At 39.5% G+C, this 27,206-nt stretch overlaps 1 protein-coding gene across 1 annotated transcript; it reads left to right on the forward strand.

The window, feature by feature from the left end:
- Nucleotides 1-2,634: 2,634 nt before the first annotated feature.
- ptp4a2b (protein tyrosine phosphatase 4A2b) lies at nt 2,635-26,076 on the forward strand. Its single transcript, XM_068332651.1, has 7 exons — nt 2,635-2,789; nt 21,226-21,513; nt 21,841-21,949; nt 22,032-22,124; nt 22,226-22,356; nt 23,920-23,994; nt 24,922-26,076. The coding sequence occupies exons 2-7, from the start codon at nt 21,509-21,511 to the stop codon at nt 25,031-25,033; spliced, it is 525 nt and encodes a 174-aa protein (XP_068188752.1). The 5' UTR covers nt 2,635-2,789; nt 21,226-21,508; the 3' UTR covers nt 25,034-26,076.
- The last annotated feature ends 1,130 nt before the right edge of the window (nt 26,077-27,206 follow it).

Raw genomic sequence — 27,206 nt, forward strand, 5'->3', positions numbered from 1 at the left:
TCTTGTTGTACATTTCTGTCACTATGTGTGTATGAGTGGATGTATGTGTGTGTGCATGTAGTTTCCATGTCATCCAGAACATGATTAATTCAGCAAAGATAATAATAAACTAACTGAACTCAAAAAAACCTTACAGAGAACTCACAAACCTGTCAATGTTCCACTAGAAATCTGACTTCAAAATGACTGTGCTCTTTGGGTTTTTCACACACACAATTTCAAACAGTCTAATAATTGTGCCTCTGCAGCAATGTGAATGAATTACAACCATAAGTGAAAAATGAATGTAATAAAATAAACAAAGAAGGGTGACAAAGAAAACTGAAATTAAATAAAAAATAATGAGATAAGAAAAAAATTCATACTAGACATTAATATCTGGTTACCATTGAACATTTTGACGTGACTATAGTGCATATCGATCCAATGGATAGCATAATGGTGTGCAATAATTTCTGTGCTGTACCAGGTCATGAAAAAGGACATTATAGTGAAGTGCGCAACATATTTTATTAATGGGTGAAGTTAAAGAAGAGTTTGGATATATTTAGAAAACAACTCAGTCAAGATTTAAGACTACCTTACACCTTGATGAAATGTCAAAGTATAGGAGGACTGTGCCAAATCTTGAACTTGAGCTGTATGCTGTTTAACGGATGTGTGATCGTTCAAAACAATCATATATTTTACTCTGTTGCTACACATTAACAACTCTTCAAGTTGCTCTAGAAAAGTAGTGCCTAATCAGTATTTTATCATGTGATATAAGCAATGCACTTGATGTTGCCCTTTCAGTCAAATAACACTTAGAATTTCAATATATAATTATTGTTATGTGTCTAGAAGACTAAGGCTGGTTACGTACTGTATGTTGCCCCTCCTCACACTTTTTTGTAGCCTTCTATTTTCAGACAAATGAAACAATGATGTGAGACACATGTGGATATATCTCTCTGTCCTAATGTTTTCAGACAATGTGACTTGCTTGCAGACTTTCCATGTTTGCAAATCATTTAACAAGCGTCAGTAGTATCCATTTACCGCATCAACCACGAATCGGTTGAAAGCGTTTTTCTTAAAAATAAAAAATAAAAAAAATAAAAAAGCATTGCTTCGGTTCTTAAGGGATATTTGTTTTATTTCAATGAATACAAATGGCCATTCCCATTTGCACATGAAACAAATAAAGATGTATTTATACATTTATGATAATTTAATAGGGATGCCAAAACCGACCGACCACCGAAGCTTAGAAAAGTATAAAAGATATTTAACAACTTTGATAACTTACAAGCATTTACAACATGTAGTTAGCATTCTAGAGTTGTTTGTGAAGGATTATTTGTGAACTTGTATTTTCTGTTTGTGTAATGTTCCTTGTATCAATTTAGGATTTTTGCCATAAAAGGCTATTACATTCACTCTATGCAATAGAATTTGGGTATTACATGCACACTTTTGTCTCCTTATACAAAATCTACAGTACTTGATTGTATTGATACCACATCAATAAAAACTTTCTTTTATGTTGGTGTCTTGCTGCCATTTCTGTCTACTGTATTTCTGTGTGGACATCATAAAGAACACATGTAAACACTGGAACATTTAAGACAATTTGTCTTATTATTTGTATGACTGTAACCTATGAGCTTGTCTCAAAATGTGTGCAGATTGGATTTAGCCGAAACCACTTACTTCTAGAAATCAACACTAGAGGGAGATGTACAGTTATTCTAAAACACATTTGAAGATCAATATTTAAAAAGGTTCTTGACACATCTAAATGACAGTCCAGAGCTGCACTCATCAGCTTTAATTTACCAGGGGATATTACTTCATAAGCAATATTTTTGTGGCAATAAAATGCAACTTAAACAAAAAGAGCTGACTTCAAAGTAAAACCGAATGAAGAATACCAACATTTGCTTTGGTTTCCATATTAATTTGTGACCATTATTTAATCACATTCACATAATTCGAATTGCAAAACAACTTCGGGAGGGGAATTACGTGTTATTCTAGAATCTAGATTAACTGTTTTTTCCTCCCGTCTGACTTAATTGTCCTTTTTTATAGTCCTTATAGAGTATATTGACGTACCATACAAATGGATACAGGAAATAATAAATAAGTAATAAACTAACGTTGGATAAATGTAACTAATGTAGACTCACCCTAGCCAATAAAATGTGTACTTTTCCCTCATTCTGATTGGCATAAGACAATGAACATGTCAGTCAGTCCGTGAGGGAAGGGATGATACCGTGCGGTTATTTTCTGGAACTGTCGTCACGATCGTGAGCTGTCATCGTGCACCCGGATTCTTCTTACGTCGTACTGACGCCAGACCTTCCACAATGCATTCATGGGCACCTGATAAACTCGTACATTTGTGAAGTACTAAATAATTGACTTAATGTTTTCGTAATCTGTTTATTTGTAATGGATGTAAAACATGTGTGACGCAATAATAAGGTATTATTCACTAGTATTGACCTCCTTACAAGCGCCACTTCAAAGAATATAAACTCAGGTGCCGAAAGGATAGATTTTCATCTCATCCACACTCTTTTGAGTTGTCACATAGACAAGGAAGTTTCTGTTTTCCCGATGGTCCTGAAGGTGTAGACAAACTGAAGAGGCTCCTCCCCGACAGCAGTTCCCGACCTACGACGAGAATTCAAGCTGCCACATTGAAGAGGAACAAAAAGTCGATCTGGCAGCGGTTTCTACACTCCCTCCACTTTCTCTGGGGTAGTCACGGGATTTCAATGTTCAGCCTGCTGTCTGTGAGTATATTTCAACCTAACTGAATATAACGGACCTATTTTAAGTTCACTCGACTATACGTTGCTATATAATTATAACAACACAGATCTAGTAATACCCGGTTAGAGTTATGGCTACGTATCGTCCGTCGTTTAGGACAACACAAGGGAGCTAACGTAGGTTAAGCTATATGTGTCGTTGTCTTGTCATGAATAGTACACGGAACCAGTGATATGGAACGTTAGCCATGTTTAGGATAGCTCGCAAAGCAAGTCATGGACTGCTGTATTATTGGTTACGTACAATGTGTCAAATTGTTCTGAGAGATATTTTATCAATGCTTACATCAATATTTTCGTACTTCCCAACGTCTACGTAGTCATTCCAAAAATCTGGAGTTATTAGATACCATGGAATGTTGTAAAAATGCTGCTCTGAAATGCAGTGTCGGGGCTGAGCTAGCGTGCTAGCTACGGTTAGGCTATTTCCTAGCCTGTGAAGCAACACATTATCAGGCTAACGTGAGGACCACTTTTCTTAAAGTAAGGACACGGACTTAGATTTTAATTTCGAAGTTCACCATATTGTATGTAGTACAAGGTCGTGTTGCTATTGAAACAAATATACCATCGAATAAAGCCTAAGCTAACTACGTTACTCGTAGCATTAAGCTTAAGAATAAGCTCATGGATATCGAGTGTAGCACTTCTGTAGGGAAGCATCTAGTTTGATGATTCAGTTAATGCTCTAAACCGTGGCTTTTGTTTTTGGTTGTTGACAGTTGTACATTTTATTCATTTAAACATTAATTTGTTTATATTTTCGAATATTTTCCGCCTTCTTTTGGAAAATAGCGCTGGATCTCAGAAGTCTGCAGTAATAAGAAGCTTGGTTAGATATAGATGGCGACTAAGCTAGCTGCCTGCCGCCCTTTGTGACAAATCATTCCCCACAGCACAGTTGACTAATTTTAAAAGCTTTTTGGTGATATAACATTTTAATAACAACGAACTGTTTGACATGTTATTTTTTCTGCGATCGGTATCATATATTATGTCCGTTTATATTGTCGAAACTGTCGTTATTGCTAGCTAGTTGTTTGACTGAAATTCGTCTGCCTTCCATGTGAAAAAGCGCTAACGTGGTTTTAGTTCGGGTGTATTATTGTACAATGTCTGGTAACGCAACCAACCATGTAACTATGCTGCATGAAATGATATGAGGAAATATACTTGGGGAGGAAGTTGTATAGAGCAGCTGTGACACTAAAGGCCGCAGCACATTCCCATGCCTCTCAGTTTTCAATTTATGACCTTCCACTGGTTTCAGTCCCCTCTGAGATAATAAATTCTAGTGGGTAACTAATACAAATGAAAAGCTTTGAACTCCGGTTACTTATTGACTCATCCGCGCGTGATGGCTGGATGAGTCAACGTGCAACAGGTAAGTTAATTCTAAATTCCTGCCTGAGTAAATACAAAGTGACCGCCTGTATAGGTCATTAGATGTCTTAATCAGTTACCTAAAAGAAACCCCCCCCCCCCCCGAGGCAATGCATAAAGGACGTAACAGAAAAGAAACAGAAAAATTCCAATTTTATTCAGGGAGGTAGTGAAAGCAGTTATAAAAGCCATATGAAAGCGTGTAACGTTTTATAAGGAGTAAATAATTGCTTTTCCTTTACTCTTCATCGACTGAGGGGTTGTTTGCTATACTGGTGCACCCTGTTTTGGTGGGGTGAAAAAATTAAGCATTGAAGCTGTGTATTGAATCATGAGATATGTTTTGGTTGTTAAGGATCCACACATGCATCCTTTGCAGCCCAAAGTAGAAGGCTACATGTATTTGAACCAGTTGATACAGTCTTTTGAAATGGGGTGGCCTTGTGATATTCTTGACACATGTTGGTCTACCAATGTATTCTTTGAAGGTTCCAGTCCCCGAATTGAGACAAAGATTAGGATTTCACATTGCATGTTTTGTTGTGAAAGCAGGTCACCCATAACTGGTGGCCTGCTTTATACTATAACTAATTGACACGTGATATACAGTCCAGTCTAGAAATAGCACAGCCGCTCTCTGTCCACTTAAAGCTCAGCCTGCAAATAGCAGCCAGCCCTAACTCATGAGATACCACACTATAAGCCAAACTCCTGCTACCTGTTGGTCCAGTCAATCAAGAGCAATATAACTTGCAGAACTTGTATTTTTTATTGAAATTATAACAAAACCCGTATCCATATTATAAGAACATCATATTGTGTGTAGGATATGTTTTCGTTTTGAAACAAGTGGTCCTGTGCGCTCTTATATGGTGGCATCAAAATTTTAAGTGTTGTTGTGAGTAATCTATCTGGATGCTTATGGGATATTTTATATGAGGAAAAGGGTAACTGTACTGTCTACAGGTGCAATAAACACAGTGCGACAAGTGGGGAAGTTCTTAGTCTTGGTTACTGTAACTGAAAAGCAAGCCCAGTGTACAATAACATAAATCCATTTAGCAAGGCTGTTACTGGGGGAGAAGAACACCTATGTTGTAGCTTTCTGGCTTTCAGCCAATCTAACCACAGGGTGGCAAGAAATGTTTAAAGGTAGGGTTGAAGAGGTCCATTCCACAGTGACTGGCTTAACAGATTTGGCCAATTTAGAATCTAGTTATGTCCCTGAATGCTGGACTGTGGTGAGAACGGAACCCAAACTTTGGTTTTACTGTGTGTTCACTTTCTAAAATTCACTTCTACAGAGCAGTTTTGTTGTGCTGCAGTCAGTCTTAAATGAAAAGCTAGGATTATATGTCCACAATGTTTTTTTTTTTAACCATTAAAGGGGAAGCCATATATAACTATGCATTAGTAACCGTGGGCACTTGGTGTGTTTCTTGTCCTGTGTATTGGTTAATGAATCATGCTGTGCTCCACACAGTGTTCGTTTACTGTTGTTGCCACAGCACTGGGATAAAGCAAAGACATAGTAGCAGGAGCACTGCCGGTGTCTAAAACCATTGACACCTCTTCTAAATGCTGCAGCAACGCATCTTTTTAGGTCTGTAGCAACAGGTAGGAATAAGACTTTTGTTGATTTGCATTTATGGCCACTTTATTTCACCAGAAATAAAGGTAATAAAACAGCTCTTTGTGTTAAAACTGTTGTTTGGTGGTGAAGCGGCTGTCAAATCCAGAATGTGTTTTAATATTGAAACAACTAGTCTTGAAAATGCTGAGTTATCAGACATGAATTAACATAAGTGTTTATTCTGATTATTCTGATCAGTAGAGTGTGGCTTTCTTCTCAATATCAACAAGGCTGTCAGAGACTGCAACATCCTGTGACTTACCCTGACCTACTTCCAGGGTAGGTCTTTTGACCATAGATCAAAGCTAGTGCATAGGTAGATCAAAGCACTAGCTTTGATCTATGGTCTTACTCACTGTGGTCTTCTCCCTCATCTTTCAATCTTATCCGGTTCCTGAGTGTACAAATGTTGAAATTTGACCTTGATTTACTTTTCTCAAGGTCAAGGTCATCATGTCATTTTCATCCCCTTTGCCGCACGAGTAACACGCTTGTTGTTTCATCTTTCTTTCTGCAATGATTGTGAAGATATTTGGTCGACATACTAATGGACGGACAACGGATGAACACACAAACACTGACAATTACAATACATCACCGCTTTGAAGCGGGATGTAATAAACAGCTAATTATTGCACAACTTGACCTCAAAATATTGTGCTGATGTGGCCATACAGTTAGTTGCTACCATGAGGTGATCAATGATGTATTTTATGTCTCTGGTATAGAAGTTGGATTTCTTAGGTTAAAATGTCAGTGGATGTGAGTATTTCTATACTCCGAACCCTGATCCTTTTTTTTTTTTTAAAGTTACATATTTGGATTTGCCGTGTTAGTGTTTTAAGAGAGGACTGTTGTTCTCTGATCACTTCACAGGGGATGCCAAAAGTCCTTAGAGGAACACTCGTTGCTACTGCTGAGATAATTGTTGGTATGGCAACAGGCATCCCCTGATGCTGCTGTCAGAGGACTGAGTTAATCTCCAAATGTCAGAAGAATTGTTGTTGCAGAGAGATTATGCACCTCTTGGCAAAAAAGGTGCGTGAATGTGAGCAGACATTCTCCTGTCCTGGTTGGCCTGTTGCTAAGTGTCAACCTTGTGTTCTGAAACATTAAAAAAGAAACATTTTAGGAAAATTTCTGGTTTTCTTTTTCCCAAATGCAGGCTTTTCATCCTAAACATGCTCAAAACAAACTAGTTTATGCCTTCTGTCTTAGTAGTTAAATGAACTTTGAGTGCATGTGCCAGGGATGTCAGTGATTCATCAGTGCCAGATGGAAAGACAGGCTCAAAAGCTGATCAGTGCTCTTATTATCTTAAATCATGTATTTTATGTAATTTGTCCTTTTTTTGCTCAAAAAGAATTCCAGGAAGCCTAAGATGAAACAGAAAACCAAAGTTTATATATTCTAGCCACACAAATGATTGTAAAGCTAGTATATCCTGTTATACACAGCCAAAAGTGGCCGACGGTTGCAAGAATTTAAAGTCCCGTAAATTTGACACTTCAACATAAAGTGAATGCCCTGTGTTCCCATTGATTTGTCGGAACTGCAGGTGTGCAGATGTTTGCTCTGTCTTCAAAATCTTGTTTAATGACAGTTATGCTTTCTACTAATGTTTATCATGTGGCCTGCCATCATTTTTATATATTTGTATCCATCTTGACTAGGTGATGTAGCCCTAGGGCCTTTTTGAGTATAGTGACACAAGGTTGTGATTTAACAAAGCGTTTGCCCAGAGATGGGTCAGTATAGACATGCGGGAGATTGAAGATTATTTGGGTAGATGTCAGAACAAAAATAATTATGATACACATCCAAATAGACAGATTCACAACAAGCACAGTTAAAGCCTTTTGTATGTTTTTGTGCGTGTGGTGTGTGTGCGTTTGTGTGTGTGTGTGTGTGTGTGTGTGTGTGTGTGCGTGTGTGTTTGAGGATCCACATTTAACTGTGAGCATTTAGAAAAAAGGAGGAGGAGCTGTGACTTCATTGCGACATCTGGCATTGTTGTTCTGAATGGATGAGTTTCAGCAGCATGTGGTGATTCATTGAAACATTTGGGAAATATTCAAACAAATATGAACCAAGCAGGTTAATTTTTAAGTAACTTGTTTTTTGATATGGGATCTTAAATGCATGCAATAGTTTCATGCTAGATCAAAAATTAAGGGCCTATAAACAAAACAATTGATCTTAATATTTAACAAAACAGTCTTTTATGTTGTGTTAATTTGTTAAACATAAAATAATTGTCTTCTGTCTTGTCAATTGTTGGCTTATTGTTATTAACACTAGTTTCCAGGATGTGATTACACCTCAACATAGTCCAGCATTTGCAGTTTATAACCACATGAGCATCGTCCAGAAGATCAGCTTTTGACTTGAGGAAAAATCCTTCACATAATTATCGAATATGTTGAAATAGTTGTTGTAACAATACAGCTGTATGTTATGTTTTGAAAACACAAAAATTCTGACACTTGTCCATATTTGTCCAGCTATATTTGAAAACTGATCCTGTTGTGAACAAAGGAGTTTTCTCATGTTGCACCTCTGTTTTTATTGAAATTACAATCGACTACTGTATGCGCTATGTGTGTCTTTGTTTGTCTTTCACAGATTTGCATTCAGAGTCCATAGCAAAATTTGATTTTAAAGTGTAACTGAAACTGCAACTAGGCCACAGGGAGAACAGGACAAGGTTTTATTTTGATATATTTTTTCATTATCATTCCCCCTTCTGAGGTCCTGAGGCCTGGGCAGTCCTCTCCAGAGACGGAGCAGTCCATGTTCCTCCGTTTCCCTTCCTCGAAGCGCTATCAGAGGCCTTTGATCGTCACACTGTTTATCTGTGCTCACTCAGAGGCTGCAAAGCAGTGTGATAAGTGGGCTTTGACATGTGGAAGCGCATGCGTAGGGGGTGTTGCTCTGTTCGTGGAAAAAGGGGGTTACGTATTCTCTCTCGGACACTAGAGGCCAGAACAACAAGTTCTCTGTTAGAAGATTAGCTTCTGCCCTCTAAGAGCTTGAGTTAGACGGATGATATAAAGACAATGTCTTCTGACCTAAAGGATAAAATATTTTGAGTAGCAAATAAATAAAATTTGGGTTGTCATCTTTCCGCCTCGCAGCAGTCAGCAAAGATGGGTACAGCACCAAACTAATGTTTGCAAGTTTGGGAGGCAGTACAAAGTCTAAAAGCTTTTTACTCTGTGAGCAAAGGACAGGATCATCTGCATTTAGGACTCTATGTTATGAGGCTCTTGAGTCAATTTCAAAAGCAGCTCTATCCGTACACGGGAGCCTGTTCATTTTCGGGGTGTTTTATACAAATCCTCTGAAATAAACAACTTCATATTTTAGAGCAAGAACAACCGCAAATGTGTGTGAGTCATACTGTCTTTACATGGTTCCACCTTGACACAGGTAAACACAGACATGACCAGTTATGACTCATGTCCCAATTATTATTACTACTTGTAGTTGGTTCTGTCCAAAGGGAAGGTAGCCAAAGGTCATTCCTCTGTCCTGTTTTTTACTCATAGAAAATGTGTTGAAAAGTACGCAAGAAGCTACTGTAGAGCAACAAGTTCTCTATGGAAAGATTAGGGCTGTTCTTGGCAGGTCATCAGTATTAGTGATATTTAGTCAACATATTCAAACCAGTGACAAAATTTGGTATTGAAATAAGCAATTTAGCCCTCTAGATCATATAGAAAGAAGAAATGCTCCGCTAAACATTTTTCCCACCTTTAACGTAATATTCTTACCTGTTCTGCATTTTAATGACATTTCCAATTTCTTTTTAAAATTTCTTGATCTTGACTGGCTGGATTATAAAAGCAAATACAGTAGTACCTTGGGATAAGAGTTAATTCATTTTGTGACTGAGCTCTTAAGTCAAGCAACTTGTAAGTCAAACAAATTTTCCCCTTTGAAAATAACTCGAATCATTTTAATCCCTTCCAAACTTTTAAAACAGCGGTAGAGTGGGCGGTATAGCGGGTCGTCCAATGTGCCCAAGATCGGCGGTTCGTTTGCCACTCCCGCCCAGTCACTTCGGAGTGTGAGCTGGCAAGGGGGGGCGTCAGTTCACCTCCCTAAGCACTGCCGAGGTGCACTTGAGCAAGGTGCGGTCCCCTTTACAAGTTCTCATTGGAGGCGCATGCATATACAGTATATATATATGTATATGTATATATATCCATATATGTGTGTGTGTGTGTGTGTGTCTGTGTGTGTGTTACAGGCTTGTACACACTATATACAGTGGTATGAAAATGTTGGGGCCCCTCTGATAATTTTCCAAATTTTCCTTTATAAATCACTGGTGGCTTGGATCAACAATTTCAGTTAAATATATCATATAGCAGATGAACGCAGTGATGTTTGAGAAGGGAAATGGAGTTTATAGGATTTACAAAAACTGCAATAATTATTTAAACAAAAGTAGGCAGGTGCATAAATTGGAGCACCCCAACACAAAAATTACATCAGTATTTAGTAGAGCCTCTTTCTGGAGAAATAACAGCCACTAAATGCTTTCTATAGCTTCCAATGAGGGTCTGGACTTTGTTTGGTTATTTTTGACTATTTGTCTTCACAACACTTCTCCAGTTCGGTTAGTTTGATAGTCGCCAGCATAGTCAGCCACCTTTAAATCACACCAAAATTTTTTGACAATATTCCGGTCCGGTAGTGAGATGGCTATTCCAGAACATTGTACTTGTTCCTCTACATGAATGCCTTAGTACAATTTGAACAGTGTTTAGGGTCGCCATCCTGTTGATGTATCCAGCCCCGGTTCAACTTTGTCTATGATTCTTAAACATTACTTGCAAGAATCTGCTGATACGGACTAGAATTAGAATCTATGCGACCTCCAACCTGAACAAGATGGCGAGTACCTGCACTGGACACACAGTCCCACAGCATGATGGAACCACCACCAAATTTTACTGTGGGTAGCAAGTGTTTGTTTTGGAACACTGTTTTCTTCATCTGCCATGCGTACCACCCCTCGTTATGTTCAAATAACTCAATTTTAGTTTCATTAGTCCAGAGCACATCATTCCGAAATGAAGCTGTCTTGTCCAAATGTGCTTTAGTATACCTCCAGCGACTTTGTTTGTGGCATGTGCGCCAACAAAGTTTTTCCTGCACCGCTCTTCCATAGTGCATCCCTTTGTGCAAAGTGTGTTGAACCGTGCACAGTGACACCATCTGCAGCAAGATGATGTGGTAGGTATTAAGAACTAATCTGTGGGATGACTTTGTTCTTATCTGGCTTTTTTTTTTTGGCTTGCCACTTCTGGCTTTAACTAGAACTGTTCCTGTGTTCTTCCATTCCCTCACTACGTTCCATACAGTGGAAACTGACAGCTGAACTCTTTGAGATAGCTTTTTGCACCCTTTCCCTAAACCATGATGTTGAACAATCTTTGTTTTCAGCTCCTTTGAGAGTTGTTTTGAGGTTCCCCTGTTGGCACTCTTCATAGTAAATGCAAAGAGGACAACAACTTACAACTGGCCACTGTAAATACCCTTTCTCATGATTGGCTTCACCTTTGTATTTAGGTCAAGGGTCAATGAGCTAACTAAACAAATTTTGTGTACCAATAATTAGTGCTAAAGGTATTCAAATCAATAAAAAACAAGAGTGCTAAAATTTATGCACTGGCCTACTTTTGTTTCAAAAATTATTGCAGACTTTCTCAAAATCCTATAAACTTAATTTCACTTCTTGAATATTACTCTGCTTGTCAGCGATATGACATATTTGACTGAAATTTTTCATCCAAACAACCAGTGATTTATAAAGGAAAATCTTGAAAATGATCAGGGGTGCTCAAACTTTTTCATACCACTGTAGATGCATGCAACTACTAACCTGTGTGTAGAGTTGACTTCTGATTTCCCTTTGGGGTTTAATACAGTTAACAAAAAAAGAAAAAAAAAGCTATGAATGAGAGTGAGATGAGAGAGTGAGAATTGTAAAAAAAAAAAAAGGTTTCTACTTCGCGGATTTGGTTATCACAGGTTCTTTTTGGAACATAACCCCCGCGAAAAACAAGGGATTACTGTATGTATATATATATATATATATGTATATATATATACACACGTATATATATGTATATATATATATATATATATATATATATGTATATATGTATATATATGTGTATATATGTATATATGTATATATATAATATATATGATAATTGTATGATTCAATTTTCAGTCAGTCATCTTCAGATTACCACCGCTATATCCACCGCAGCGGGTCATGGGGAGCCGAAGCCTCGGCGGCATAGGGCGTGAGGCTGGGGACACTCTGGGCACGACGCCAGTGTACCGCAGATGATTCAATTGTTTGATTCTGAAAATAACATGAACTGCATAAACAGTTTTATGAACAGTTTGCAGTCGACAAAAATAGTTCTCATAATCAAAATAATACAATTCACTTGAGGTTATTGGTTTGCGGATCAAGGGCGTTGCTGGGGCCTATCCGAGCATGCTACGGGTGAGACGGTGGGTACGCCCACAGATGTGTCGACAGCAAATCGAGGAGCAGCACAAAAGACAAGTCACACACACGCACCCATTCAGGAAGACAATTTAGAGTAATCAATTCACCTAAACTGCTTGGTTTTGGAGGTGGAGCCACTCTTACTTACTTGCTAGGATTACCAATCTCTGCAGTACGCAGTTTTAGAGTCTGTTCTTGCACACTTAAATGGTAAAATGAAGGAAGGGTTCATGTGAAGAGCCTCCCATGAGCGAGTCCTTCCCGTATTGACTGTGAAATGCATCTTATGTGTACTTCTTCGAATGTAACACTGTTCTGTATAAATGGTGTCACATGATTAAAGTGCACCCTCGTTACTCGCGATTAATGCATTCCAGGTACCACACACAATTAACTAATTCCGCAATATAGCGCCAAACTATTTATCTTACTACTTACGGTAATTTAAAAGTTTATGAACCCTCCCCATACTGATATTAAACCACCTTCTATCTGCATTACTTTTTCCCACACTCTTATTAACTGTTTATAGCCCTTTTGTGTCCCACGCAAGTCCGAGACTCACGGAACGTAGTGCACTTCCGGTTGCTGTCAGCCAATAGAATGTGCATACAGTATCATGTGAACGCCTACCAAAAATCCATTGTAGGGTGAAGTGGCGACTGTTGATGCGCTAATGCGCAAGGGATTACATTTTGTGTGGTGTTGGTGGCACCAACCCATTTCTATCTCACGGTGGGTGAAGTAAGTTCACTGTTCTCAGACAGGTTTTGATGATAGAACGGTGATCTAGACCTACATTCAAAGAAATCCAATGAGCTAACTAAACAATCCTATCAGCATAGTGGGAAGTCACACAGAATCTCCTAACTTGATGTGTCCCTTTCAGCAGGCGGCTGACATTTGCAAACCTCAGAAGTGTGCAACATGTGGGAGGTATGGAATCAAATTAAGTTTTCTGTTGAAGTTCAGGTTTGCATACTTGTCTTCATATCTCAATGCCACCTTGTCCTGACATGCCAGTGTATTTTTATGTCTTGGTTGTTACATGAGATAAACTAGTAAGTTTAACCCATTTAGCAGATTATGCTTTTTTGTTTGTGTCTTGCTTGCTTGGCTCCCTTTTAGCTTTTACGAGCTTTGTTAATGGTAACTGAGACCTGTCCGTATTAACTTTTGTGTGTTTATTGTTTGCTGAAAGTTGTGGTGACTTGTCACAGCACTCCATTGACATTATTCAATCAATAGCAGGCTTGTGTTTCTATTGACAATGAAATTCTCTTTAAGGGTTTCAGATGTTGCACAAAGACAATTTTCAGACTTACTATCCAAATACGTTAATTTCTAACCAATGTGTGCTCGGGAAATGTTGGTGAAGGATGTTTTCATTTGCAAGCGACCCTTGGATTTGATTACAGAACAAGTATTTATTGCACAAGAGTATGTCAACTACTTTACACTTGTAAACTGTGTGTGTGTGTGTGTGTGTGTGTGTGTGTGTGTGTGTGTGTGTGTGTGTGTGTGTGTGTGTGTGTTTGAGCTGTACCGTCACAATACAATGATTTTGTTTTTTCGAGCAGTGCAGGTCTTTACCTGATATGCGCTGTAGGTTTTGGCCATAGAATCACACGTTGAGACATTACCTCATTGTAGTGATTATTGCATGGTGCTGTAACCATTCTTGACGAGTGACCACCCTTAACACCCTTTTGATGTGTACTAGAGACTTTTCTGAAACTCTCCCAAATTTTACACCAACTTTTACTTGACCGAATGTACGATTGTCTGCAAACACCTGTTTAAATCCCAAATAAAACCTTGTAGTTCTTGGAGAGGCCTGAAAACCCTAAAGGGAGGCCGATTTTGTAGGATGGCCTAATTTCTGTCAGTTACCGGTAGTTCCCACACCTACCTCCAGTCCCAGCACTTATTTGAAATGAATGAATCATATTTGTATGAATAAACAGTCTGGCTGCAACACAAATTTCTGTTGATGGCTGCTTATACTGTCCACAACAGTAATGACGTTGCGAGGAAGCATCTGGACTAGGTGTGAACTTCTGTTTTTAGCTTCCATAGTTTACCAACCTCTTGACTTTTTTGGGTTTTTACATCCCGCGAAGTAGATGTTTTGTAATTGTCAGTGTCTGTGTGCTTGTCCGTTCGTCCGTTAGTATGTCCACCAAATATCTTCGCAATTGTTGCAGATAAAAAGTTGAAACAAAAAGCAGATTACTCGGGCGGCAAAGGGGATGCAAAGGAAATGATGACCTTGACCTTGAGAATATTAGGTCACGGTCAAATTTCAACTTTTGTACACTCAGAAACCGGCTAGGATAGAAAGACTAGGGAGGTCAGTGTGATTAAGACTATAGATCAAAGCTAGTGCTTTCATCAATGCCAGTAGGTCAGAGCACTAGCTTTGACCTATGTAAGTAGGTCAGAGGACATGAAGGTAGTTGGTGTGAGAAAAGAGGATGTAGAAGACATGGATAAATGGAGGCAACTAGTTTGCTGTGGCGACCCCTGAAGGGAAAAGAAGTAGTAGGTCAGGATGAAATTTTGAATTCAGGGGTGTTGCGGATGTTGCAGGCTGTGACTGCATTGGTTCTAGTTAATTCTGCTTTCTCAGTTGTTGAAATTTTCTTATCCATTGTTATGTCCAGCCAAGATTTCCCTTCACATTGTCCAGAGTTACTGTTCCTTGTTCTTTGCTGTCTTTGACTTTTCTAAACAGATCAGTTATCTTCTATTTGGTATTCACAAAGGCCACTGTAAATGGGACTCTCAGAGGAGATGTGTTTGCATTGGATGTCACAAGCAGGTGTGAGGCAAGATTTTTGGATCGTTTACCTCTATCATGCCCTCACATGGCCTTCCCCTTACTGTCTTCCATGCCATTGATGACAGGAGCTCCTGCCGTTCTGTGACTCAGCTACCACACAGCATACTGGTTGTTCAACTTTTTTGATGTAGGCAATAGTCAAGTCAGGTCCATTCTGAATCAAGACAAAACATCAGCGAGTCTTAGGCTGGACCTCAGACCACTAGACAGGATTGCGTGTAACACTAACATCTTTCACAAGGGGAGACAAAGGTGGACTCAGAAATTCCGCATTTTGTGTGAATCTCGTATTTTTTTCCACATTGCCCTCTCCAGTCTGTACATTTAGTGTCCAGACACTTTGGCTCATTTGCTTGTGTGCAAGTGTGGGTTTATTTTGGTCTAATTTTAGAGTCTGCCTCTCTTCCTTGTAGCAAAATGTTTTGCCCAAGTCAACTTTTGACTGTCACCATGTTTATATCTTGGTGTACAGTGTATGTGGAGTACTGGTGAAGCAGAAGTTATGACATTGACCAGATGGTTGACACTCAACCAACTATTGTGTCAACAAAACGTACCCATGACATATACAACAGTTAAGGAATATCACGGCAGTGAAATTGTCATTGTCAAATATTTCAGTTGTCAAACATTTCGACAGACTGAAAATGATGAGTTAGCAGTTGCAGGAAACCCATGCCCTGATTCCCATTCTTTTTTGCTACGTAATCACCTGTTTAGGTTTGCATGGCCTTTTTTGTTTTGAGATTCCTCAGTCCTTATCGGTGTGCACCGCTCCTCCCTAGTGTAAAAGGTCCCTTTTTTCCCTCTTTCCATTCTCTAGCACTGCTTCATCTGTAGTAGACCACGTGATGAAGAACACTGCACAAGGGAGTTTTCTCTAGACTGCTATGTGGGCCTCTGCATCTGCTTAGTGACCTTTATCCCAGTTTAGTATATATTGTACTTAAACACACAAACGCAAGAGGCAACTGTACCAGAAAAACACAAGCCAAGAGACCTGGTATCACTGCACCCCAATGATTCACTTATTTTCTCACAAAAACACAGAACCAGCAAGTATGGAAGTGACTTTTGCTATTCAAGTTTTTTTCTAAAAATTTTGTATTTTTTGTTTCCATGGTGATATGTTTAAGAGTGGATAAAGGATACTATTGTGTAATGAACATCACAAAGGGATTATTATCTGTAGGTAAAGCTTTTGACGTCTGGCTAATTTAATAAGATTTAAAGACAAAATAGTTGAAAATTGTCTTCATCTAAGGGATCACTAATTTGGACGTGACACAATTTGAATCCAACGAATTCTATCCACACCTAGATTATAAAGGTATGAATCACAGGATTCTTTTTGCAAATAACCAATTTTAACATTTTTAGGCAAACTATGTCATTTTCATTCTACAGTTTGAGTGTTTTTAGATGCAGTTTGTCTTTCCTGTGTGGTTAAACGTGGTTTAGTCTCTGCAAACATAGGCAGTGTATAAGTGTGTTAGCTGCTGTTCTTCCTTCATCTGTGCAACTGCAGAACCAGCTTGTGGATTTCAATATGATTTGCATGTTCAGGACTTCATGGTTGACAGCTGACTCATGACTGAGGCCCAGGTTAGTTGGTTGACTGTTTCATAGTGTTTTAGCATGTCTCTTTGTCTCTTGACAACTCTGCTGTTTCCTACAAGGAATTAACAGAACAAATGGAGTCTCTTTGCACATCTGGGCACCCATCTACATTCCAGGTGCTTTTCATCTTTTATCATCTTTTACCATTGTGCTGTCTTTACTGTGTCTGTGGACTCTTTTGTTCTTCAGGATTTTGCCGGCTTTCCTGGTTTGCCCAATCATTTCACTTTTGAAGGATTAGAAGCACACAAGCCTTTAAAGTCAGGTTACCCCCTTTCCAAACTCTAGCCGTCTACTTGCAGCGTTCAGTGCTGCTGAGAGGCAGTAATTAAAGGTATCACTGAGGATCCTGGCCATCAAACAAGGAAAAAGTCAAGGCAGTTTTTAGTGTCCTTGTGACTGTTGCCAAAAGTAAAAGATAAATGGGAGGAAATAAATTTTTACAAAGTGTTAATGTGTATTTCTTTGACCTTTTCTGTCGCTGGCTTTTAACTGAAAGACTAGTGGTCGCAAGAAGGCAAGCTGTTGAGAGATGAAATAAAATGTGCTACATCAAAGTTTCTGAGTGAGTTGTGACTGGGTGAAATAAAAATGGAGAGTGAGTCAGAGTACAGAGCGTCTTGTGTCGGTGTCTAAGAAGTGAAAGGAGGGGAGGGTGGAACTGTAATTCCAGAGCTGTTTGAAGCATTGACCATGCTGCAATCCTCACCTTGTGACTACTGGCTGTGACATGAGGCTGAAGTCCAAGCCCTACCTCTCCACATCCCTCCACCTACTTTGTGTACGTAGTCAGTGTGGTGATAACAGCTCTCCCTTCCTCTTACGTTACTGAGACTGTTCTAGCCAGTTTGTGGCGGCTGGATTTAGACTGTCAAGGACTTGGCACAGTGTGACTTACTGCCCCCGGACAAGTTAAAGACAGGTGTTACCTGTTCTGTGTGTGTGTGCGCGTGTGCTTGTGTGTGTTGGTGTGCTCCATGCAGTGCACTCTAAACCAAATGTGTAGTTTGTTCTCAGGAAAGTCTTAGCCCTCCTGCGATGTTGATCTGTCACAAACGACATTGATGTTGTGGGGCAGTTTGACCTAGTGCATGTTCATTTAACCAAAAGATGTAGGATTTTTAAAAAAAAAAAAGGTTTTCGACAAGTATTGTTTATATATTATTACTACATTACTAACTATTCTATCAATATGTAGTGCCATGTTTTTTCTTACGTCTCTCAGGTAATAGTTCAATTAGGATAATAAAGAATACAACTTTTCTTATTGTTTTACCATATTATCACTTTTGAAAGACCAACATATAAAACACAAGTCTTACATTGAACATTTAACATAGAAACATAGCAGTTAGATTTACATACATGTTTATGAACCAGAGATGAAAAAAACTAACAAGCAATAGCAATATGACCAAGGTGTGTTTGCATGTATGTCTGTGTGTATTGTCCGTCTGTCTGTTCATCTACAGAGCTCATGAGTGACATGTCACCACACTGTGCTTTGTACAAGTGCATTTGGCACATTTCACACAGGTCATGCTTGTCTACACATCAGCACATGGCCTGCAGACGTGGCTTCTCGGTTACTATTCCCCTAAAAGTAACCGAGAAGCAAGATGAGCATGATTCCTTTACTATGGTGTCCTTTTGCTGATCCCAAGACAAACACAATGCACTCTCATACACTTATACACCCACACACACGGACCCACACACGCACACACACACACTGACCTCACGCACTGGTGTACTAGGTGCAGTCCTCTCCTGGATCTTTCACTGTGGCCCAAAATATAGCCCTGCCTGTATCCCACTGGCTGTCAATTTGTCCCTTGACTTATAGACCCCAGCGTGGATGAGGAGCCCCAGATATGCATCTAAATGTGTTTTGTCCAGCTCCTTCCACTTCCTCCCCAAAACATGCCTCACCTCTAGATTACTCATTTCTCATTTCTGATGATTTTCTGTATTGAATTAGGCTTGACCAGCTCAAAAGCTGACTTGATGTCTGTCAGACATGTCACTGCCATCCTAGTGGGCCCTAGCACTGTCTTTATTATGTTTTCTGCAGACAGTTTTGACTGGTTAGAGGAATAGTAATATCAATTCCCTCATCTGGTTCAAAATCAGAATCATTACTCAGGATTTAGCTCAAGATAGTTTTGATCGTCATATACATCCTACATTTCACCGTCATGATCAAAGATGAGTTCCACAACCTCCTGGACTGTCACCTGGGTTATTTATTACTCTGTCTATCTGGTGTTGGTACTACTTTCTATGTGCTGGTGCTTTTTGTGTGCTTTTTGTGTGTTGTTGTGTACTCACTGTGCTGTGTGTAGTCCGACGGAGAAATTAATATCCCTGAAGGAACCTCCTTAAGGGATCAATAAAGTTCTACTCTTACCTTTTTGCTTCTACTCCTCATTTTGTAAATGTCAGCCTGAGAGAGTGTAATGTTGGTAGGACTCCCATGCAGAGAATCTTATGTTTTGCCCCTCCACTGTTCAGTGTCCACTGAATGTGGGTGGAGTTTCCCGCGAGAACACAAATCGTTCCTGTCAAAATGGTTCCCGTCAAGTCATAACACTTGCACGCGTGTGTGCGTGCATTTGAGTGTGTATGGGAGAGATTGGAGTGAAATATGTCTCACAGTTCCAAAGAAATAAATAGTCCTGGCTGCTGGGTCAAATTGACCCATACAGTAACATTTTCATACTGAAAGAATAACTATTTTTCCTAGACCTTTAAACTTTAAAATGGAACATAGCAGGAGCGGCAACTAAAGCTGTTAGGTACATTGAGTCATGCTCAGCATGTCTGTCCGAGTGAATGTCATCTCACATCTCAATAATGGTAAAATGCATTTTCTGATGTTTTTCCAATTTGAATAACTTTACCAGCTGTCATTTGACAAATACCAAGCAGCTTGGCTATCTGATTCTGACATGAAACCATTGTGTTTTCAAACCACAACCGGTTAGTCTTAATTTATTCTCTCTTTAATCTTGCGTTCTGTGTTCCTATGAAAACAGCAGTCGTGTTGGTGCTTTGAGTTATGAAACACTCAAACAGCCATAGTCTCCTGTGATGCGAAGTCTTCCTTGAATGGGACCCTTTCCAGAAGTTAACACTGTGAACTGAATGATGATACCTCTGCTAAGGTCCAGCAGCAAGCTTCTGGACAAATTTACTTCTCTCTGACGGTAACAGGAACCACCACACCTGTTTCGTAACCATGGTTTCTGTCAGACAGGTCTGAAGCAACTTTTTTTTTTTGGCTGCTTCAAACATCGTCTCATTTTTATGATTACTTGTTTGCTAGAGTTGTTTATGTTTTCCTTTATCTAGGATGGAGAAGTGTGATTTGAGCTTCTTAAAATATGTTTAAAAAATGGCTATCCTGGGTTTCTTCTTTGACAACATGGCAGTGCACTTGGTTTTGATTTTGGGATGGCACTAGTGCTGCCACAAATGATTATTTTGATAGTCGACAAATCATCAATTATTTTTTTGATTTATCAACTAATTGGATCATGCGTAAATTGAGTGTAAAACATACACCTTTATCCACCAGCATGAAGCTGCTCTTGTCTTACCATCATTGGTTTTCAGCTTGATGTGTTTAAGGTATATGCTTAATAAAAATAAAGACAATTAAGATGATGGTTCATTAAACCTTTAACGGAATATGCTTGTAGCAACAAACAATCGCTCTCTGTTTACGCTAATATTAGCAGCTAACTGGGGCGGCATTGTGAAGCAGTGGTTTTGTAGCCGCACATTGTGAAGCAGTTAGTTTTGTAGCCGCACAGCAAGGCGGTTATAGATTCGAGTCCCACTCTGTGCGGAGTTTGCATGTTCTCCCTGTGTTTATGTGGGTTCTCTCCGGGTTCTCCGGCCAGTTTTTCATGCGTTGCAGTTGTGTTGGTGTGGAAGTCATTGCACACTTTTCTCTTTTGTTTTCTTAAAATGGTTCCACACATTGGAACTCTGTTTCTGCTGGGAAGCCATACCACCAGAGCCTGTCTGATATAACTTCTGGTTACATCATGGCTGACCCCGATTACCACTATTCAGATGTGTTTTGTCAAGAACGGAAAGGCAGAAGCAGCAGTGGAAGGTGCAGCAGCAGTTTCGAGAGAAAAACAAAGGTTAAAAAAAACCCTGCTACGTCAACTATTAAATTAGTTGTCAATAATTTTAATACTTAATGGAATTGTGACTAGTTGACTAATTGTGGCAACCCTAGATGGCAACTAATTTAGCGAGCACTCCAAATAAAGTGGTAGGTGTACAGATGTAGGGGGTATTTCAGGTTATTTGAGTCTATTACCACGTAATCTCACTCATATCTTCCTATTTTTCGCAGGATTTCTGTGTTGACTTGAGCTGCACCTATATGGCGTGTGTGAGTGGGGAATTCTGCCAAGCACAGCACCTCACCGCCGTGGAGAAGTGAATTGGCCACCCCCCAAGGGACTACGCCACCCGTAAACCACCCTGATTGCCAGCAAACAAGGAACTGCTGACTTCTACCAGAGAACCCCCGGGATATTGCGTAGCCCTTGGCCTGACTGCTCTGCCCCAGCCAATACGAAAACATTTGCTTTCCACTTTCTTCTTGAACAGTCCATCACAAACAGCTCTCCTGAATGGGGTAAACCGATTGGATGACTCCTGGATAGTCTCTCCATCTTTTTTCTTTTTCTTTTTTATTCTTTTAATTTTTCTGTTTTGTTCTGTGTTAATTCATTTTTACATCCAGAGTACTGTGGAGTAGTTGATCATTTTCGTTATCTTTTCTCTGTGTACATCATCCCGTAGTTGGAACACTTGTTGTCCCATCAATCTCCCAACTGTTGTCCCACATTTATTTATTTTACCCTATCCTGAATCCATAAATCTCCTAGCAGTCTTTTGCTGACTTCTGAGCCAAAAATCGCTTTTGTTTTGTAAGAGTATTGTATTGTAATTGTTTTTTAAGCCGTCTCGCCAACATGAACCGCCCTGCTGCAGTCGAGATTGTCTATGATTGCATGAGGTTCCTCATCACCCACAATCCCACCAATGCCACGCTTAACAAGTTCACCGAGGTATGCTCACATCTGTCTGTTTTGGTAATTAAAGTGGTGTTTCGCATGTCCTGTGTCAAAAAAAAACCTCTTTGTCTGCCAGGAGCTGAAGAAGTTTCATGTGAACACACTGGTTAGAGTTTGTGATGCTACCTACGATAAAGCTCCAGTAGAGAAGGAGGGAATACAGGTTGTGGTAAGTGTTGACACAAAGGGACACATGTGGCATCCTTCCTTTTTTTTCCTCTCTTCAGCCATTCCAACATGAATGTGCTCTCTTCCTTTGTCAATTTGAAGGATTGGCCCTTTGATGATGGTGACCCTCCTCCCACTCAGATTGTGGATGAGTGGCTCAAGCTGGTCAACACCAAGTTTCGAGAGGAACCTGGCTGCTGCATTGCTGTGCACTGTGTGGCAGGGCTTGGCCGGTGAGTGGCTGAACACATTAGGCTCTATATAGTTGCAACTATTTCTCAAGTCAGTTCTGGTTGGCATGGAGGGAGACTTGAACCACTGCCTGACCTGTAAGACAGAAGCCTTTTGTTTTCATTTTTATTTTTATTGATGTAGTACAATAAGTTGCTCTTTTAATCAAATCAAATGTACCATATAGATATATCTGATTTATTATACAGTATATCTTCTGAAGGCAACAACACAAACCTATCATTTGAATTAAATATCAATTTCATATTTGTTACTTCCTAATAATCCAGTAGTATTGCCTGCCTAATGGATATCTACTGTATTGAAGTGGCTGCAAAGAGATGTAGGTCACCAGTAAGTGCTAGAACTCACAAATCAATGTCTACAGGTGTCTGATTTACTCTATATACTTTTTTACTTCCCTCTCCCCCCTTGCCTTCCTTCCACAGTTTCTCTTTCGATTGTCGTCAGGCAGCTTTGGTTTGCAGTGGAACTGAATATGCCACTCTTTTCTAGTTCATCTGTTTTCATTCTTCAATGTGCCATCTTGAACATGCCGTGGTGATTGATTTATTAAGCGATAGTTGTCTACTTCTTTTACTTCTGTTGGAGCTTCTGTAAATAGACAATGAGCTGGGTAGATCATCTATCATCAGTGACAACAGCCTGTTGTTGCCTCTGTGGACTTGGATAATGGGGACGGCAATTGAATTAGCATTTGATCTAACTGTTGGTCAGGAGATTGTGCCAGTGCCGTGCAGAGATGCAGTCACATTCATGTGACTTGAAGGGGACTCCAGCAGAATAACCACAAGTATGAATCCAAAGAAGGCAGAAGCCCATGACGTAGGCTGGCGAGTGTGACAATGTCATTCCTGATTACTAATGCAATTTAAGACAATGATTACCTAATGACATCCGGTGTTCTACGTTGCGGTTCCAGAGATTGTGCTCTTGCCAGAACTGGTTTGACATGCATTCTCCGAATACATCTCTTCTCAAAACTGACGTCATTCGGGTTACCCCTAACTTAACATTCAAACTTGCTCTGTACCAGTCAACACTTTCTCAGAGGAACTTTAAGGTCGGCTCCTGCTACGTGCCTCATCTGAAACCATGTTCCTCCCCATCCACACTATTGCACATTTATTTTAATTATCCTTCATTCCATCTCTTCTCAAATTCTGTCATGCTTGGACATTACTGAGTAGAAGATCTGGTCTGTGATCACTAATATTACATCAGACAATAGTTAGAGAAAGTTCATATATTTATTTATTTTTATTCCCTGGTGAGAAAGGAGACTATCCAACTGTAAGTCAACATAGTTCTGTGTGTCTATGGGTGTGCACACAGTGTCCCAGCAGGAATACAGTGAACCTTTACACCCCCTGTTGATTTCCCACACTTATTTCCCAGGTTTAAGCCCCACGCCCCACCCCTCCTTTTCCGCCAGCTGTATGACAATGGAACCATGTTAACCATGGCATTTAATTTAATCTTCTGTTCTGTTTTTTTCTCGACTGTCTCTTTGAACTGGTCCACTGGATTTCTTCGCCTCTCAGCGCTCCAGTCCTGGTTGCCTTAGCCCTCATTGAGATCGGGATGAAGTATGAGGATGCTGTGCAGTTCATAAGGCAGTAAGTACCTTCCCTACATTTTGAAATGAAGTAGTTTTTAATAAAGACTTTAATCACTAAATTCAAGGTGTGTAAATAGAGGTGAGATGAAAATCAAACAGTAGCGGTCTTTGATATCTTTATTTATGGTTATTAGGTAAACTGTGATTGAGGTTAAATGTTTTGGAGTAAAATCCTTGATGTTATTTGTGTCTCATAATTGGTGCTGAATTTATAATCCAATGCTGCGACCAGAAACAAAGTAGTTTTCATATAGGTTTGCTTTTCTTTTTCCCTTTATTTTTAATTTTTAGGCTTCCTGGCAGGCTACAACAAAAACGCTACTGCTTTCAGTCAGGAAATTACACACAAACCCCCATAAAATATCAAATTGAACAAACAAGATATTGCATGTTAATAATTGATCTATAGAGGTACTGGACAATGGAGGGGTTTTTTTTGCCTTGGACAGAGCTAAACTAACCACAAACATGAGAATGGTGTTTATATCTTGATCTCTTAAAAAGCGAGAAGTACATTAGCCCTAGAGAACCCACAACCATGTATCCTTACAGTAAAATTATGTTGGTTATATCACAGACCAAGTGGACCATAGAGAACACATTTCTGAAGTTTTTTTTCAGAACGATACGTTTTATTGTTATAGGTTTTATTATTATGGTATTATTGTTTTATTACTATTTTGGAGAGATCACTTTCTGTCAGACACATGACTGTCACATGGTCATGATACCAGGATGTTGAGCATACGTCGCTTAGGGACTTAATGAGTTAAAATCCGACATAAAGTTTTACAACAAAGAGACAGGGACATTCAAAGCATCTCGGGTTAAACAAAATGGTGAATTGTTTATCTTTGCTTGTTGCTCACCTGTGCGGAAATCTGTTTTAAATTGATCTTTTGTTCCTCCCCTCTCTTTTTCACAGGAAGAGACGTGGAGCCTTCAACTCCAAACAGCTTCTTTACCTCGAGAAATACAGACCCAAAATGCGTCTGCGGTTCAAGAATACCAACGGCGCCCACTGCTGTGTGCAGTAGGCTGCTTGCCAATGCATCTTTCTTATGTGCATCTAGTGGGGAATCTTCCAAAAAGGGGAGAAAAAAATGAAGAGTGCTATCGTAATTATTGTGATGATTTGTTAACACTGAGTCATGACTAACTGATCAGAGAGCAAGAGAGCGTTTGAATGAATGAATCCAGATCTGGGGATCCACCAGCTGAACCAATGAATGGAAGGTCATAGCACACAGACAGGCCCACCTCCCAGTTAAACTGTTCAACCATGGGCCAGAATTTTGTCAACTCGAGTCCATCCTGTTTTTTCTTCATGTTTTATTTGTAATTTGGGGGTTAAAATTTGAACGTTCACGCAAGTGATGAGAAGATAACATGTTAAAAATATGATTTTATTTTCCACAAATGATCAATATCACAATTGGGCCATAATGTGCATTTTTATAGACTTAAAACATAATATGAATTGTGACTGTCCAGTTTGTTATTGGGGTTGTGTTGCACAAAAGCTCAGATAATGTCACCTGAAAATGCAGTACTATTTTCCTTTTACCCCACACTTGTTAGAAGTCACTTTCTGTTAAGGGGTTCACAGAGTTTAAATGTCTGCGATATTTATTCACAAGTTATGGTATGTGTGACAGTTCAGGAGGAGAAAGGACACTTTGTTATCCAATAGTTTTGTTGCTTGTTTAATCCCTTGAGAGCCATGTCTTCTTTTTTTTTTTTCAAAACTTGTTGGAGTGCAATAAGCCCACCAAACCCTGCTGAGCATCATATGTACATGCACACGTACACTTAAGACACTCTTCCAGGCATTAAACAGGAAAATGTTTAAGTACTACAACAGGTACTACTCCTGTTTTCATTCTTTAAATGGGCTACAATAGGACCTCCCTAATTATGCATATTTAAACTCTTGTACACAGAGCTGAACATGCAGTTTGAGAGATGATGCAGAAAGGAATGAAAATGGTCAGTTGTTTTTTTTTTTATTGCACCCATTTTGAAAACATCCCCATTTCATATTGGTTCTTTAAAAATAAATAAATTGAATTAAAAAGAATGTGTGTGTGTTATATTTGGATTTGTCATGTCTCATAAGTGGACTTGCAAGTCTGTGTGGTTATGGAAGTGTTCTTAGTAAAGAAGGAGCGGTGGGTGTGAATCACCAATGGATTTGATTCCAGCAGGAAAATCCCTTAAACGTTTGAAAATGCCCCCTCTGCTGTTCAAAGTCTATCATGACTCAAACCTATGCATGAAATCGGGTGAGAGAAATGCACTGTATTGCCAAAAGTGTTCGCTCACCCATCCAAATACTCAGAATCAGGTGTTCCAATCTCTTCCATAGCCACAGGTGTATAAAATCAAGCATTTAGACTGCTGTTACAAAGATTTGTTAAAGAATGGGTCGATACTTGTCTGACTGCATTGTGCCACTTGTAAATGCGGGGCGGGCGGGTCCTGTTTGTCAGGATACTGAGAGACTTTGGACAACTCTATGCTCCCAACCTTGTGGGAACAGTTTGGAGCTGACCCCTTCCTCTTCCAAAAGGACTTTGCAAGCAAGATTCATAAAGACATGGATGACTGAGTCTGGTGTGGATGAACTTGACTGGCCTGATCAGTCTTGACCTCAACCCGAGAGAACATCTTCGGAATGTGTTACAGCAGAGACTAAGAGGCGAGGCCATCTCTTCCAACATCAGTGTGTGACCTCACAAATGTACTTCTCGAAGAATGGTCAAAAATTCCCATAAACACACTTGTAAACCTTGTGGTCAGCCTTCCCAGAAGAGTGGAAGGTGTTGTAGCTGCAAGGGGTGGGCTGACATCACCAAGCCCTATGGATTAGGAATGGTATGTCAGTTAGTCCATATGCAAGTCAAGGCAGGTGAGAGAATACTTGTGGCAATATAGTGTATGTCTAACAGTCATTGCATTTACAGTGAAGAAAAAAAGATGCTGAATTTGGTTGGACCAACCAAGTCACTGCCAACGAATCTTTCACACATTAGTTTTTGCTACCTGTTCTGTTGACTTTGGGGCTAATAACCTGCATTTAGTAATATACTGTAAATTTAACCTATAATGAGAAACGCGCACACCGACCTCTAGGAGGTTTTCTGGTAACATCCAGAGTTGTTGATTTCTGTTGGTCTGTGGAAAATTCAACAAGCTATCACACAATCA

Source organism: Antennarius striatus, chromosome 14 (assembly GCF_040054535.1).
Source record: "Antennarius striatus isolate MH-2024 chromosome 14, ASM4005453v1, whole genome shotgun sequence".
NCBI classification, from domain to species: Eukaryota; Metazoa; Chordata; class Actinopteri; order Lophiiformes; family Antennariidae; genus Antennarius; species Antennarius striatus.